We start from the raw sequence: 17,304 nt of genomic DNA, 5'->3' as shown, positions 1-17,304 counted from the left end.
TCTATTTTCTATGAATGTATTCTTTGATTAATAAATAACAAATAACATTGGTTTAAGAAAAGAAACCAGAAAAAGAATTCATCTCTTAATGTGGGAGTTCTAGCATTATAAACCTGGATTTAAGAACACCATAAACTTCCAACTAGCCAGGAATTATTTTCACAAAGTCAATACAGCTTGCTTTGGAAGACTTTTATTTAAATCCACAATTATTTCTGTTTGGTGTAGCATATTGTGAATTCAACAAGAATTTACCTTCAATGATAACCTGGAAATCTGAAGGGAAATCTGATGGTGACCAGGTCTGTGAGTCAATGTAATTGTCCTTACATTGAATGGAGAAATATCAGGATCAGTTGCATAAGTGTTGGCAGCAGCAATGCGCACTATGTGTGTGCATGCAAAACCATTCCAGACACCTTTCTGACAAGAGTCACAGTGATTCATCAATCTCAACATCACTTAAGCTGGGATCAGCTGAGAGCACAAACTATAAGTGTCTTTTGATCTATATGACCCAATCATTCAGTGGTCAAGCCCTTAATCATATTATAAATACAATTTCTCAAAGAACAATTAATAAGGATATTACTTATATTAGAAGACAATACATTGGACACTGAGTTGCTATGATTACACTTACCATGTCCCCTGGTAAGCCTGGTGTACCTGGAATTCCAGGATCTCCACAACGTCCCTGCAAAACATTCATTTCCATAATTCATTAAAGATATACAGAGGAGTTTAAATCACTTAATGATGCAAAAAAGCATTTTACCAATTTATTTCACAGCATATTTGATTCTTATTTTCACTGAAAAAGGTACATCAGACCAAAATGCCACCAAGTAATCTGACTGAAGAGTTTAAGTCAGCATTACGGTCACAACCCAAGGAAGATTCAGTGCAAAATATAACAAGTTTGGTCCCTACTGAAATGTGCTTGGACCATCCCCAGCTCAAGCTGATAGAGAATGAGGTCAGCATTAGTAGATACGAGCGCTAAATTAGGCTGGAGACTGCTGACATCCCAAGGTAATGGTCCTCACAAAGTTAAAGAGATCGGTGGTGGGTGTGAGAGAGCTGAGCATTAGAGACTATAGTGCCAAAGAAAAGGATTAAGAGGCTGAAGGGAAAGGAGGTTTCCTCGGTAGATCAGGAGGAGGACTGAGCCCTTCAGAAAAATTAATGTTTCAAAAGATTCACTCAACCTAATGCTGATGGGTTCCAAACTGGATGAGCCTCCCAATCCTGGCTGTTAAAGTGACAGCAAGGCACTTCATTGAGCTGCAACTTCCCTGTTTAGTCAGCTCCTAATCTGAGCAAGGATGGGCAGTCTTCATTAGAAGTCAAAATGACACAGTATTTGAAAATATAAAGTACTGCCTCATGTATGTTAGTCAGACTGAGTTAAAATTGGAACTCACGAGCTGCACAAACCTGATAAATTTGAACATTTGTATTTGGAGCAGGAGTAGGCCATTCAGCCTCTCAAGCTTGCCCCACCATTCAATAGGATCATGGCTGATCTGATTACAACCTCCATTTCTTCCTGTCACCAATACCTTTTAAATTCCTTGTTAGTCAGGAGTTGATATACCTCTGACGATCTGCCATCCTTGAATCATTTTCATGTAGTCCGCGCCCATGAATACTCATATGAATATGTACACATCAATAAACTCACTGCTTTGAACAATGTTGGTCATTTAAATTGCTGTTGGTAAATTGGCATTTTGATGATTTTGCAGGATAAATAATTATGATCACTGTAAGTTTAGCCAGCCGTAATTTGTAGTTGACAATCAGGAAATAACTTGACAGTGGGTATATAGTCCAAGATGAACTATGAAGAGTAGGAGCTGAATGTAAACTCCATCACTAACTTATAATAGTAGGGTTTTACATTACTGCTTATTAGCCAATTTCTTCATTAGCCAAACCAAAGGATCACTTTTCAAGATTGCCTGGTCTATTTTTAAATGACTAACAACTGGGAAGTAAAATACTCATCTCTCAATCCAACAAGCACATTATTGGTCATCATTACACCTTTTCAGAAAAAAAGTTGAAAACCAACTTCAAAATGCCAAAAGGTACAAAATGACTACTTTAAGAATCTGTACATAGGAAGCTTTGTACCTAAGATGTTGCTGCAACTGGTGACTCATAAACATTTCACTGTACTCATGTGAGTAGATATGTCAATAAGCTAATTTAATTCAACCCCAAAGCTTAAAGTGTGCCTGCAGACATAAATTGAACCAAGATGTCATTTCTAAATACAGCTCCAGTCAGGGTGCCATCTGTATTTGCTGCCATTTCAAATGCTGCTTTGCTTGCTGCTTGCAAGGAAATATTCATCAGAACCACTTTATGATTGAAATACCACACCATGCTTAGAGTTTAGTTCTGAAGCCAACACCACAATCATGTTTTGCATCATGTGTCACAGCACAAAACTCTTTTGCCCTGTACTATTGCTGTATGTAATTAGCTTCTTATATTCACACAGCACTCCCACAACTGAGGACCAAAGGGTGAGTGCTAAACTTCGGGCAATACAAAGGATAACGATGCATTTAATCAGAGAAGGACCACTGGCAGTGATTGGGGTAGATTTGTATTCATCATACTGGGATTCAGTTTCAATTGGACAGAACAGCAGTGCTGGGTAAATATTGCTTCAGGGTGGTTTTGAAATCTTCGAGCCAATGTCATTCTTGCTTTATCCGGGTGAGTCAGAAATATTTACGCTGAGCTCATTGTTAACTCCTATCCATGGAACACCAGCAATTTTAGGCTAAACCTCTTTTTTTTTTAATATTCACTCTTGCGATGTGGGCATCACTGGCTGGACCAGCCTTCTTTGCCCATTACTAGTTGCCCTTGAGAAGGTGTTAGTAAGCTGTCTTCTTGAACAGTTGCAGTCCATTTGGTGCAGGTAGATTCACAATGCCAATCAGGAGGAAGTTCCAGGATTTTGACCCAATAACACAAAAACAATAGGGACATATTTCCAAGTCAGGATGGTGAGTGGCTTGGAGGGGATCTTGAAAGTGATAGTGTTCCCATGTATTGGCCAGCCCTGTCCTTCTAGACAGTAGGGATTGTGGGTTTGGATAGTACTGTTTAAGAAGCATTGGTGAATGACTGCAGTTCATCCTATAAATGGTACATACATTTGCTTAGTGTGACTTTCACTATTAAAAAAAGCATCAGTGGTGGAATGAGTGAATGTTTGTCGATATAGTACCAGTCAAGCCGGCTGCTTTTGCCTGGATGGTGTCAACCTTCTTCAGTGTTGTTGGAACTGCACTCATTCTGGCAATGTTCCTGACATCACATTCCTGACTTGTACCTTGTAGATGGTGAGTCGAAGAGTGTGATGCTGGAAAGGTACAGCAAGTCAGGCAGCATCCCAGGAGCAGGAGAATCGATGTTTCAGGCATAAGCCCTTCATCACACATTCCTGATGTTCCTGAAACATCAACTGTCCTGTTCCTTGGCTGCTGCCTGACCTGCCGTGCTTTCCCAACACCATAATTTTCGACTCTGACTCTCCATCTGCAGTCCTCACTTTCTCCTTGTAGGTGTGGTGGACAGGCTTTCAAGAATCAGCAGGTGAGTTAGTCACTGAAGGATGTCCAGCCTTTGACCTGCTGTTGTAGCCAAAGTATTTATGTGCTAGTCCAGTTCAGATTCTGGTTAATGGCAACCTGCAGGATGCTGATCATGGGGAATTCAACAATGGTAGTGCTATTGAATGTCATGGGATGATGATTAGATTCAACTTTGTTACAGATAATCATTGTTTGGCACTTGTGTAGCTCAAATGCTACTTGCCACTCATCAGCCTAACCTGGATATTGTCCTTGCATTGCTGCATTTGCACATGGACTGTTTACTTTCTGAGGAGATGCATATGATATTGAACATTGTACAGTCAGTCGTGAACATCCCCACTTCTGACAATGATGGCGGGAAGGTCATTGATGAAGGAGCTAAGGATGGTTTGGCTTAGGACACTAACTCGAGAACTCCTGCAGAGATCCCCGGGCTGAGATCGCTAACCTCCAACAATTACAACCATCGTCTTTGTCCCAGGTGTGACTCTAAACATCAGAGAGTTTCCCCCCGATTTCCTTTGGCTCCAGTTTTGCTCGGGCTTCTTGATGCCACACTCGGTCAAATACATCCTTGATGTCAACTTACTATGTTTACCCCCTGGGAGAGTCTGGAGGAATGTCACCAAAACAAAATGTGCTTTTTTATTGATACTTTATTTCCTGTAGTTCGAAGACATTTAATATGGGCAGGAAGAAAATGAGATATATTTGTGGAACTATAAGATACTAAAGGTTAATCATCTAATTGAAATACGAAGAAAGATTTCCCTGGATGGCTTGGATATTGTTCAGGTTTTTGCTGAGACCATAAATTTTCAGTCAGTCATCACCATCTTAAAGTTGACCACGAACAACCAAAAACCATCTGCAACTCGCAGCCAACAAACTCCCACCAGCATTCAGTCATCGGAATCCAGCCAAACCAGAAACATGCAAGCTTTCATCAATCATCGTGCCCAATCCACAGTGCCTAACAACTTCAGAACCGTGGTTACAAGAACTGTGGGAACATCTGGGGTTTCTCCAGGAACAGAAGGACTTGGAGGACAAGGAGAGGAGCATGGCAGAGTTAAAGCTGGAAAGCCAATACAAGAGGGTAAAACAGTATCAGAGGAATTGAAGCCAGGTCAGACAAGCCACAGAATCAGGAGAACAACTCACATCAGAAACAGGAGTTGGGTAATTTTTTTCCATTTACCAAAGCTATTGAGGAAATCAGGGTTTGAGGCTTTAACTGAAAACTTTGCAGTCAAAGCAGGGTGCACTCTGTACTCTTACCACTCCTGACCAGTCCTACAGCTTCAGGTTGTGCTGCTACGTCACCTATTCCTGACTTCACACCTTCTGCAACTTGAGATAGGAGATTGAAACAAGTGTACACTGGCATTCACAGGAAATGTGGCCAGATTTCCTCCACGTAGTTTAAACCGCCAACTACATTTCACTTCCAATTACACTCTTGATTTAGATTTCAGTGTCCTTCAGTTCTCATGTCAGAGCAGTACTGTCTCCAATCCGGATAAAACTGTGCAATGGGTGCAAAATGTTGCCAGAGATTGGGCTATCATTGAGCATACATTGCTGTCGCTGAGCTTTGGTGATGGAGTGAGTGAATACTGAAGGTGGTGGATGTTGCTTTGTATTCGATGATATTGAGCTTCTGAAGAGTTGTAGGAGATGCCCCCATTCCAAGCAAATGGAAATTATTCAATCACACCCTGACTTTTCCCTGGTAGATGTCAGACAACCTTTAGGAAATCAAAGTTAAAAATCACACAACACCAGGTTATAGTCCAACAGGTTTAATTGGAAGCACACTAGCTTTCGGAGCGACGCTCCTTCATCAGGAGCGTCGCTCCGAAAGCTAGTGTGCTTCCAATTAAACCTGTTGGACTATAACCTGATGTTGTGTGATTTTTAACTTTGTACACCCCAGTCCAACACCGGCATCTCCGAATCATGACTATATAGGAAACCAACAAGTGACTTATTTGCTGTAGGATTCCTGACCTCTGATCTGCACTGATAACCACAGTAGAATCTTTGTTTTAGAATCCCTACCACGTGGAAACAGGCCCTTCAGCCCAACAAGTCCACACCAACCCTCCAAAGAGTAACCCATCCAGACCCATGCCCCTTCCCTATTGTCCCACATTTATCCCTGACTAATCCACCTAACCTACAAACCCCTGAACACTATGGGCAATTTAGCATGGCCAATTCACTTAACTTGCACGTCTTTGGACTGTGGGAGGAAACCAGAGCACCCAGAGGAAACCCACGCAGACACGGCAAGAATGTGCAAACTCCAAGCAGACAGTTGCCCGAGGTTGGAATCAAACCCAGGTCCTTGGCACCACGAGAGAGCAGTGCTAACCAGAGAGCCACCATGCCACCCTCATTTATTCAGATGGCTGGTCTAATTCAGATTCTGATCAATGCTAACCTTGGGATGTTGATAGTGTGGGGTTCAGCCATTGTAATGACCTTTAAATATCAAGAAAATATAGCTGGATTCTCTCTTGTTGGATATGTTCATTATATTATGCAAATTTAACTACAGGCACAATCTAGACTACTGCAGCAAAAATGTCTTGCTGGATAGAACATTGGTGAGAGTTCACCTGCAGTTCTCATCCCTATGCCAATGGAAATATATATTTGCCATAGGGGTTATGCAGTGGAGGTTCAGCAGATTGATTCCTGAGATGGTGGCACTGTCCTATGAAAATGGATTAAGTAGACTGGGCCTGCATTCTCTAGAGCTTGGACAAATGAAAGGCAAGCTCATACATACAATATTCTTAAAGGGCTAGGTGGGATTGACACTGAATGAATGCCAAGAGGATGTGGGGATCTAAGATGAAAGGGACCCAGTTTTAGAATAAAAGGCAAGTTGTTTATGTTTGAAATGAGGAGGAACATCTTCACTCAGGGTGGCGAATCTTTGGAATTTTCCATCCAAGAAGCCTGTGGAATTTCAGCCTTTAAGTGATTTCAAGATAAAGATTGATAGATTTTCAGTTATTAATGACATCAGGGGATATGGAGATAGTGTGGGAATATGGTATTGAGGCATATGATCATCCCTGATCTAGAACAGTGGAGCAGGCTCAAGGAACTGAATAGGCTACCTCTGCTCCTACGTTCCTATGAATGTAGCTTAACCTCTTCACAGCCCAAGCCTGAATGTTGTTCGGTTCTTGTTGCAAATAGACATAGACTGCTCCAGTAACTGTCTGAATTGTGCTGTATATTGTGGAATGATCAACGAACAACTCTTGCCCCAAGGATGGAGGAAAGGTCATTGATGAAGTAGCTGACGATGGTTGAGCTTAGGACTTGACTTTGAGGAGCTCTTTAAGAATGATGGAACTACTGCTGTAAGATTTGGTGCAGATTAAATATTTACTTCTCATGGATATGGTAGAAATGACAGAATATTTTTATCTCCTTTCACAACTTGCCATAACCACTTACCCAGAAACCAGCCCCTGGGAGGCTGCTAATGGGCAAAATATTTGACATTTGGACATATGTTCTTCAAAGTTTCCTGACCTCTCCCCTCCTTCTCAAGGATCTATTTTCCAGATGAAAGTCCATTAACTTAAAAGCTTGCATGCTATTTTCTTTAGAGATTTTTTTTCTGATGTCTCTATTTTTCGTTTCTACTTACAGTAGGTCCTGGCTTTCCCGGTTGTCCACGAGGTCCTAGAATCCCACGCTGTGTCTAAAAATGGCACAAAACAAATGCAGTATCAACAAATCGAAAGCTAAATTACACCAAGTGTAAAAAGGCGTATAATTCTTCGATTGTCACCTGTTTTTAAACATTACAATTGAACAGAGAGATATAAATGTGTGGAAGGAATACGCACAGATTCTGTGTAATGAAGTAATCCTTTGAAAAGAGTGGTTGCTCCCCTTTTAAACCAACATTTCCTTTAGAACGCTCTTTCAACAGAAGGTTCAGGTTATTTTGACTTTCTTCAAGCTGGCTTATGTAAGGTCTCTTGCACCTTTAAATAACTCCTGGGTTGTGAACTGCTTTCCAGGACAACCAGATATCAGTCTATGGTGCTAATTCCCTGAACTTGCAATGTTGTCAGGGGTGAAAGGGGCATCACCATATAGGCCAGGTGTTTCTCCTCAGGCAATGACAGAAACATTGAGAGAGAAAGTTGTCCAAACTTGCTGAGAGCTATTCATTGACTCAAAACAGCACAGAACAAGTTAACTGTCCTTAAAGGTCGTGAAATAATTACACACCTTAAAGAGGGAAAGGGAATATGGATTTTACAAAAGCCTGCAAGATAACTATATCAATTGAAACACGATGTTGCTACTGACGTGCTTGCCTTTGAGCACAGGCATGGTAACATCTGTTGTTTATGAAACATATTAAATTATAAGAGTTATAACAGTAATGAACTTTATATAATATGAATGAGACTTTATACTTACAGGCCAACCTGCTTGCAATATCTGATAAAAAGGTGTTTGCTGTCAAAATACAGAATAAAATGATCATATTAAACCTTAAGTTAATGTTCTGATTTTTAAAAGTAACAGCTGAGGAAAATTGTGTTCACTTCTTTTAAGTCATCTGAAACTCATCTGAAAAGAATTGCAATCTTACAATGCTTCATTTGGGAACTCTACTGCCTACTGGACTCAATATTGAGTTCAACAAATTTAGGGCTTGAGCCACCTTCTCCCATGTTCCTTACCTTAACCCCCACACACCAGGCCTTGTTATCACATGGTCTACTATTACACACAATACATCATTTCAGTGGCATGGCACTGTAATCTTTTGCTATAAATTCCGTGTGTAATGATCTTACACACTCCACAACCACCTGATGAAGGAGCAGTGCTCCAAAAGCTTCCAAATAAACCTGTTGGACTATAACCTGGCATTGTGTGATTTTTAACACAATCCATTGTTAGCCATTAACTGTACCCATTAGAATCCAATCATTCTCCCGGGCTGACCATTATCCACTCTTTTGTCTGTCCAACTGTTCTTCTCTCTCTTTGGGCTCTAAATCCATCTATTATTTGCAGCTTGTCCCCTTCACCATCCTATCTTCTGCATTAAAAAAAACTTTTTCCTAGCTACCATCAGTTCTAAAGAAAGGTCATCGGACCTAAATCATAAATTCCGATTGCGTTTCTTGTTTCAATGGCAATATGCTGAAATTCTTTTAATATAAAGAAAGTCTTTGTAAAAGAGCACTGACGATGACTAAAGAAAAAACTATGTTGAAGTATAAAAGGAGGGATGTCAACAAAGGAACCTATCTTCAATGGAATTGAATGAATTCTCCCCAAGTTAGATTTCTAAAGTTGTGTACACACTTATTGCAGATGTCAAAATATTTGGAAATTCAGCCAAGGAAATTGTAAATATAAAACAAATTATGCAGGGTAACATTTACAAACTTCCCAATTGTAGGTTATCTAAAATGCGTTCCCTCCAGTTAGCAACCAGTACAAATAGCACATCCTGGTTTATTCTCATGACATTGAGATCTCAATTAGTAATGAAGACTAAATCTATTTAAATATACTTAATATCAACAAGAATTTAAATACAAAATGAGAACTTCAATAATGGCGAAAAAATATTAAAGTTCAAACAGGAATATAAAAGACTATTAATAGACATTTATCTTCACACAAAACAACTAATAACCAAGGACAAAACGTGTTTTTCTATGGGATCAGTCTGGGAACTGGGGCAGTCTTGAGATGAGACTCCATTAAACAGCAAATAACTTACATTAGTAACACAGTACAACTAAACGTTTGAACTTAGCATGAACAACAAGGGTTATAGAGCACCTTAAGGAATCAATCATTAAGATCTGAATGTGAGAAACATGATTGAATATAAATACAACTTTTACTTTTTCACTGTAGTCAGTTAGTATAGCCATGTTCTCAACTAATAAAAGGACAGAAATATTTAACAGACATTAAGTGATCATTGGTTGAGCTGTTGAACACTTGAAGACTTTATGACGGGTTCTACTCTTTAAGAAAAATTAATTCCATATGTTAACAATTAAATAAAACAGCTCTGTGAAAAAATGTGTATTTGTGCGTTTCTTTAACATAGGTGCATGCTCAAGATCCCACTTCTCACACTCAACTTGGGAGGTGTGAAAGTCTTAAACAATTCCAACAGTAAGCAGAAACTGGAACCTAACAGAATGCAATTATAACAATTTATCTTTCTGCTTCTGTTTCTAAGACACCTGTCTAACTGGACTTTGGATTGGAGGATACAATAGGAATTTTTGTGACCGATAAGTCATGTGTTTTGTGAGAATTGTTGCTTTTCACTAGGTTATATTTTATGGCATAAATGAATATAATAAAGGAAATAAAAAGGCATAAATAATACAAAAGCAAAGTCTCTCAAGAACAGTTGTGATTTTTATGTTATGGTTACTGTGGCAGAATTAGTTATTACTTAATTTAGAGTTTCTTGTTTTTTTCTGGGACATAGTAATTAACATTTTAATGTTTTCAATAAATACCTAGCCATACCTTGTACAAACATAGTGTCACCTATTTATTATTAACAACTGTAGATGGCTAACATGAATGGGTGACATTTGAGGCCATTTACAGGTAATTTATTAAAATGAATCAAGTTAAAGGAAGGACAGGAAATACTGATAGTTTTTAAATTCCTTCAGATGATGCAAGTAGGAATAAACCATTCTCATATAATATTTTGTGTTGTGTGGATGTCTGCACAATTTGAGGGGAGAGTGACAAGAGAAGGTGCACCCAGAAGTTGGAACAAATTCTGCAAACAGGAGACTGCAATTGTACTGTGTCAGTTATGAGATGCTGCAGCATTCTGGAGTTAGTTTGCTTTAGGGAACTAGAGAGTAATTTCTCCAGTGTTTTCATGAACTGGCCACAGGTTTGACTTTCGCTGGTCTCTGCAGATTATCTGGCTGGACATTGAGCTGAATATGTGAATAGCTGCACCATATCTGGAAGGAACAGGATTAGTGAACTATTCCAGCTCTTACTATTACAGATTCGTAATGAGGAATACAGCAGAGGTGACTTACAAAAAAGGCCAACCAGTCTTCATGGGAATTTCTCCAAGGATAAATTGTTGGCAGGCCAGGAGGACCCGGAAGACCAGGAACACCTGTTTGGCCAGTCCGTCCTATTCCACCTGGATAACCCTGAAATCAACAGCAGTACCCATAAGTTGTAGCCTCACCACGTCAGCAACACAATTAACACCATCGACAATAAAGGAGCTGACCTTTCCGGACTGCAGCTATTAAATATTTCAAAACCATTAGACTTCACATGGAAAAACTACTTGGATAAATAGATATAAATGTTAAAGATTTTCAGAATGTAATCAGGAGAGAAGCAATTAACAATCAGTCTCAAATGACAATGAGATTAAACAATCTTCAACATAATAAAATAAATTAAGTTAAAATGAAACACTATTATTTCCAATTAAAACTTCACTTTTCACATGTGTAATATTTATTAAATTTAATCAATGAGAATGCTCAAAAGTTACAAGGCTAAAACCTTAAGCCACCTGCTTGGGTTTGAGTATCAGACTAGAGTAACATTCAGGATTAACAGTTATTAAAGTCAGTCTCAACTGCAGGTATGATGGACTGAAAAGGGAAAGAAATCTTTGCCATATTCTAGGTCCATATCTCCTCCAAAATCATTCGAGACAAGAGAGACATTTCAGTATCTGTAAGCAGGAACACATTGTCAATCAGACAGAGAGTGATTGCTGGGATTTTGAGCAAAAGAGGTCAAATATTTGTGCATTTAATGCAAACACAATTTTTTCTCCCCATTTCTTGGGTATCTGGTTCTTGGCCTTAAAGATACTTTCATCAGGAACTGTGAAATAACAAGTGGAGTTATAGAGGGAACATAAAGTCTCAGAATTCTTACAGTGCAGAAGAAGGTCATTCAGCACATTATGCTTACGCTAGCCCTCCAAATAAGCAATTCAAGTCCTGCCATTCTCCTGCCTTGTTCCCATAAGTTTGCAAGTTCTTCCTTTTCAGATAATAATGTTAGAATATTAGAAGCTAAGAGGTGGAAAACAAGACATTGTGTGACTTCACATTCTCAGAGAATAACATGTGAAAAACTGGCCAGGATTGTACTGCATTAGCCAAGTCTAGATGCAACAGTGCAGCATCAAGGAGCTGGAGCAAAACTGAAGTCAATGAGAATCAGAGGGGAAATGCTTCACTGCTGGAGTCATACTCAGCACAAAGGAAGATGATTGTTCTTGTTGGAGGTCAATTATCCTAGGTTACCTCTGAAGGAGTTCCTCAGGATAGTGTCCTAGGCCCAACCACCTTTGGCTGCTTCAATGATCTCCCTTCTATCATAAGGTCAGAAATGAGGAATTTTTTTTTGATGATTGCACAATGTTCAGCTATGGTTTAAACTTCTCAGGTGCTGCAACAGTTCAAGTCCAGATACAGCATGACCTGGACAATATACAGACTTGAGCTGATCAGTATCATGTAATATTCACGTCACACAAGTACCAGGCAATTACCATCTTCGCCAAGGGAGAATGTAATCCCTTGGCATTCAGTAATTATCGTTGCTGAGTCCTGCACAAACTCAGCACCATTCAAGACAGAGCAGCCTGCTTGATTGCACCACCTTCAACATTTGATCCCTCCACCTTTAATGTATAGTGGCCAATTGCACTGCAGCAATTCATGAAGACTTGTTTGACAGCACCTTTCAAACTACAACTTCTGCCATTTAGTAGGACAAAGCAGCAGATGCCTGGGAACACTGGTGTCTCCAAATCATAATCAGCCTGACTTTCAACTGTATCTCATTCCTTACTGACAATACACTGGGTGAACATAACATCCAGTTGTTCAAAAAGGCTACTCACTACCATCTAAGAGACAGAGAGCACTGCAGATGCTGGAGCAGTCAGAGTTGATAAAGAGTATTGCTGGAAAAAGTGCAGCAGTTCAGGCAGTTCTGAGGAGACAGAGAGTCGATGTTTCAGACTTGACCCTTCTTTTGAAGCATTATCCCTGAAACGTCGGCTCTCTTGCTCCTCAGTTGCTGCCTGATCTGTGGTGCTTTTTCCAGTACCACACTTTACTGACTACTCACCACCATCTTCAATCTCTCATGACTAACTATTTAAAGAAAAGCAAGGGTATGATCAGATTTTCAACAACTGAGAGGGGGCAAAATGGAGCACTGTTACAGAGGTGAAAGTACATGCATTGATAATATTATAAGTACTGTCACAGCCCTCTTGGGAATATGTGCTGATTCTCAAGCCTCACTACTCTGGGGTTGGCAAGACTGTTAACAATTTAATCAAAGGAAATAAACCCAAGCAGATAGTTTATTTACGACTTTCAATTGAGGTATTCTTCATCTCTGACCTGATGGAAGGGAGATCATTGAAGCAGCCGAAGATGGTTGGGCCTAGGACACTACCCTGAGGAACTCCTTCAGAGATAACCTAGAGCTGAGATAACTGACCTCTAACAAGAACAACCATCTTCCTTTGTGCTGAGTATGACTCCAGCAGTGAAGCATTCCCCCTCTGATTCTCATTGACTTCAGTTTTGCTCCAGCTCCTTGATACTGCACTAGACTTGGCTAATGCAGTACAATCCTGGCCAATCTTTCACATTTTAGTTTCTGACAATGTGAGGTCAACCAAAGTATTGTTGCCAATGTTTTAACTTCTAATATTCCATGCCCCTACCAGACCTGTGCTTACTGACCTGTGCTGACTTATACTGATTAATTAATGCCTTTATTTTAAAATTATTTTTGTTTTTAAATTGATGTGGCCTCACCTCTCTCCAGCTTTATAATCTCCTCCAGTCCCACATCCTGTGAGAACTGGATAATTAGCTGAAGAGAAAGTATTTGCTGTGTTACAGGGAAAAGGTGGCTGCTTGGGACTAGCTACTGTACTGCAGGAGAGAGCTGACATGGATATGGTAGTCCAAATTGTTGCCTTCTGTGTGGTAATCCACTAGAATTTTATAATGTCTGCTTTCATCTAATTCTGGCCTCTTGAATATTCTTAATTTTAGCCACTCCATCTTTGCTGGCTGCATCTTCAGCTGCCTAGGCCCTAAACACTAAAGTTCCTTCCCATTACCTCTCTATCTCACTACCTGCTCTTCCTCAGTGACCATGTTTTTGGTCACTTGATATAATATCTCTTTGTATGGCAACACACTATATTTCATTTGACAAAACTCATAAGAAGTGTCTGAGGATGCTTTACTATGTTAAAAATGCTCAATAAATGTAGATTTCATTGTTATTCATTGGCTGAGACCTAAAAGGAACATTTCCAGCTGGAAGAGAACCTGGTCAGGATTCTACAAGGTCAAGATGAAGAAAATCTTTACTGGAGCAAATATTCTGTGTGCCATTTGCTTTACTTAATTATTTGGGAAACACATCTTTCATTCAAAACACATTCTTCTCTCAACAATCCCTTCATTCAGCATCCAGAAAGTGCTCAAGAAGAGAAATCTTGTTACTTAGCCCATTCTGTAGTCTAATTATTTTTTAAAAAAGCTTCCAATCCTCAACAAACAATATAATTCTAAAACCATGTCTAAAAACATATTCAGTTACATCATGGTTTCAGTGTGCACTAAATTATAGCAAATCTTTGTAATTTTATATAGCAGTATGAATGCTGATGAGAATTTATTGCAGTCAACCATTTTAAACTGAAGAGGTACTATAATATTAATATTTTCAAGACAAATTTCAAGCTAAGGGAATAATGGTCTTCATTAATGGATTATCAGGACAAGTAAGAACACAGATGATATTAGAATGGGAGGCTACAATATCACCACAGCCACAGCGATATAAGGCATTACCAGGAGGACAGAAATGACCATAGCCCTTCCTGCTCAGACTGCACACAGTTCTGTCTCCCTTCACAGTGAACTCTGATCCTGAATACAATTCTACATTGCTATGCTAAACATGTATATAATTTGGCTGCCGGAAACCTCAGTTTGATTTTCACATTCCTGCTCTGTTCTCTGAGGTTCTTCCTAGATTAGTACAGTCCTTGTAGGGTTTAATATTTTTATGTCACACTGATGCAAAAGACATGCTGTAAATGAAAGTTTTGCAATCTTTTTTAAACAATGCACCAAGGTAACTCAACACTCTTCTTTGCACACATTCATAGCTAATTAATTTGCATTTTCTTCCGATTTTTTTTGAGAATCTCTACAGTGCGGAAACAGGCCCTTCAGTCTAACAAGTCCACACCGACCCTCCAAAGAGCATCCCATCCAAACCCATGCCCCACTACTCTACTTTTACCCTCAACCTACACATCACTGAACACTATGGGTAATTTAGCATGGCCAATTCATCTAACCTGTACACCTTTGGGTTGTTGGAGGAAACCCACACAGACACAGGGAGAATATACAAACTCCACACAGACAGTTGTCCAAGGCTGAAATTGAACCCAGTCCCTGGCACTGTGAGGCAGCAATGCCATCCACTGAGCCACTGTGCCACCTGTGTCAATGCTCTCTGTGATCCCAGTGACAGGTAATATAAGGGGCTCCAGATGAATAAAGACTATAGTCAGAGCCAAAACTGAAAGGTGGTCTATGGACATGAAAACTTGAGAGGAACAGTGATGAGTCTGGTGTGGAAACAAAAGAGGAGAAGTGTGGGAAAAAGTGTGACATTAATTGTTATGATAACTGACTATATGTTGACACTTGCATCGGGATTCTGATTTCTGAAATTGTTGTTTGCAGCTCCCACAAAAATCAAAACAAAGACTTCCAACAACAAAGCAGGAAGAGTGCTGCTGAGTAAGCAGATGTGATTAACAGGTTTTCCATTGTTGAAGAGAATTTTCCATTTGCAATTATCTGCTTACCTTTCACAAGTTAGCAGAGGGCTCCTTTGAGAGGCTGGTCTGTTTTAAATAATGTTTGAATGTGGAGTGAGGGAAGGAAGGAAAGAGGCCATGGAGATTATAATCCAGGCCTTGTGTGGTAATATCTGCAAGACTACTACATTCTGAGATTCTTGATAACTGCAGGATAATCAAGTTACAGAAAGTAGCACCTTATATGAAATACACACTGAACTCAAAGTTTAATGGGAGTAATCCTCAGCCAGATCAAGGGAAGCCACCTTCAGTCAGGGAGTACTAGCTCAGTAAGTCTGCTGTCAGTGTAGGGACTTGGACATATCACTCAGTTTGGAGCAGCCAGGGTAAGGGGGTTCACATTACAATAGTGGTTCACATTCAGCCCTCTAGGTCCAGTGTAACCAATCAGGGAAGTCGCAAAAAATCATTTGGGAAGATGCACAGAATTCATTCAAGGGTCTAGTCACAGATCAATTGGGGCTACCATCCAATTCGGTTAGGGGTTGGGTCATGGTCAATCCTGGGGGTCAACAGAATGAACATCAAGGGAGCGTATCAGGTGCCACTGCTGTGGTAGGGAAGTTGGGGAAACTGATTCTGAGGATTACAGCTGCATGCTGGGATGCAGAGGGATGATAAAAGGGTTGGGAGTGTGGGGCCAGATGATAATGCCTCAAAGAACATGCATTACTGTGGATGGTGGGGAGGGGTGTCATTGATGGTATGAACAACACAATCTTGAGGCATTCAATGGACGTCCTTGTCAGAATCCTCCATGTCCGACTGTCCAGAGTGAGTGTGTTAAACCACCTCGATTGTAGTGATGTGAATCTGTCTTCTCACATTACTTAGAAATTGTTCTATTACACATGTTCCTCTCACTGATTCATTGGACTTGGATTGAGTGGTTCCACAGTAGGGGTTATCACCATTGTTGCTGCACAGTGCATAGTTAATATGGTGGGTTTTGTCAAACAGCATGAAAATTCTTCCTAGGCCTCACAGAGAGAAACCCTCCAGGAAACTCACCAGAACTGAAACTTAATTGATTACTGCTAAAATTCAGCCGATTGAACATTTCTCTAGAGTAACTGAAATTTGGGATTATGTCCGGCATGGATTGGTTGGACTGAAGGGTCTGTTTCCATGCTGTATGACTCTGTGACTAGGACAGGGATAATACTCCACCTTCTTTCCCTTGCATATATTCATTTACTCAAGGTCTAAACTGTTCAAAGACAGTTGAATATTCATGCTATTATCCTGTACCTGATCTCACTCCAGCATTAAAGATGTGGTTTTTGCACGGATGGGCTGCAGTCCACATAGAAGTAAACAAAGTATTTTTAAACAGTCCACTTTCTCCTTCTTGACAGAGCAAATAGGCCACAGTCCAAAAATACAAAGTTCCACCCCAGTACCTTAGGGGAGAGCATCAAACAGCCCTTTCTGAACTTGCTGCAGTATGCAAAATTTACTCAAATACTCAGTATACTCAAAGTGGTGAAAGAATTCCAAAAAGCAATAAGATGACAGACAGATTTAAATACATTTGCTACTGAGAGGTCAAGTGTTGGCAAGGAGGGAGAATTCCTGTGAAGAGGTGTGGCAGGACATTTCTTAATGGGAGACATGATAGTTTAGGATAAGGGCTAGCTTACAAAGTGACATCATATTTGCAGCATGGAAACAAACTATTAGGAGTACCAG

At 39.9% G+C, this 17,304-nt stretch overlaps 1 protein-coding gene across 1 annotated transcript in view; it reads right to left on the bottom strand.

The window, feature by feature from the left end:
* The window catches only part of LOC122564606 (uncharacterized), a 272,583-nt gene that overhangs the window by 158,662 nt on the left and 96,617 nt on the right, over positions 1–17,304 (bottom strand). The window contains exons 8-11 of the mRNA XM_087998687.1: positions 10,730–10,849; positions 8,094–8,132; positions 7,306–7,359; positions 644–697 (exon numbers count right to left, since the gene is read on the bottom strand). Of these exons, the coding sequence (XP_087854813.1) occupies positions 644–697; positions 7,306–7,359; positions 8,094–8,132; positions 10,730–10,849 (267 nt within the window). The remainder of the gene's footprint in view (positions 1–643; positions 698–7,305; positions 7,360–8,093; positions 8,133–10,729; positions 10,850–17,304) is intronic.

This window comes from Chiloscyllium plagiosum, unplaced genomic scaffold (assembly GCF_037043375.1).
Source record: "Chiloscyllium plagiosum isolate Xiang-an unplaced genomic scaffold, Cpla_swu_hap1 HiC_scaffold_21, whole genome shotgun sequence".
NCBI classification, from domain to species: Eukaryota; Metazoa; Chordata; class Chondrichthyes; order Orectolobiformes; family Hemiscylliidae; genus Chiloscyllium; species Chiloscyllium plagiosum.
This window is presented reverse-complemented; position numbering and strand designations above follow the sequence as displayed.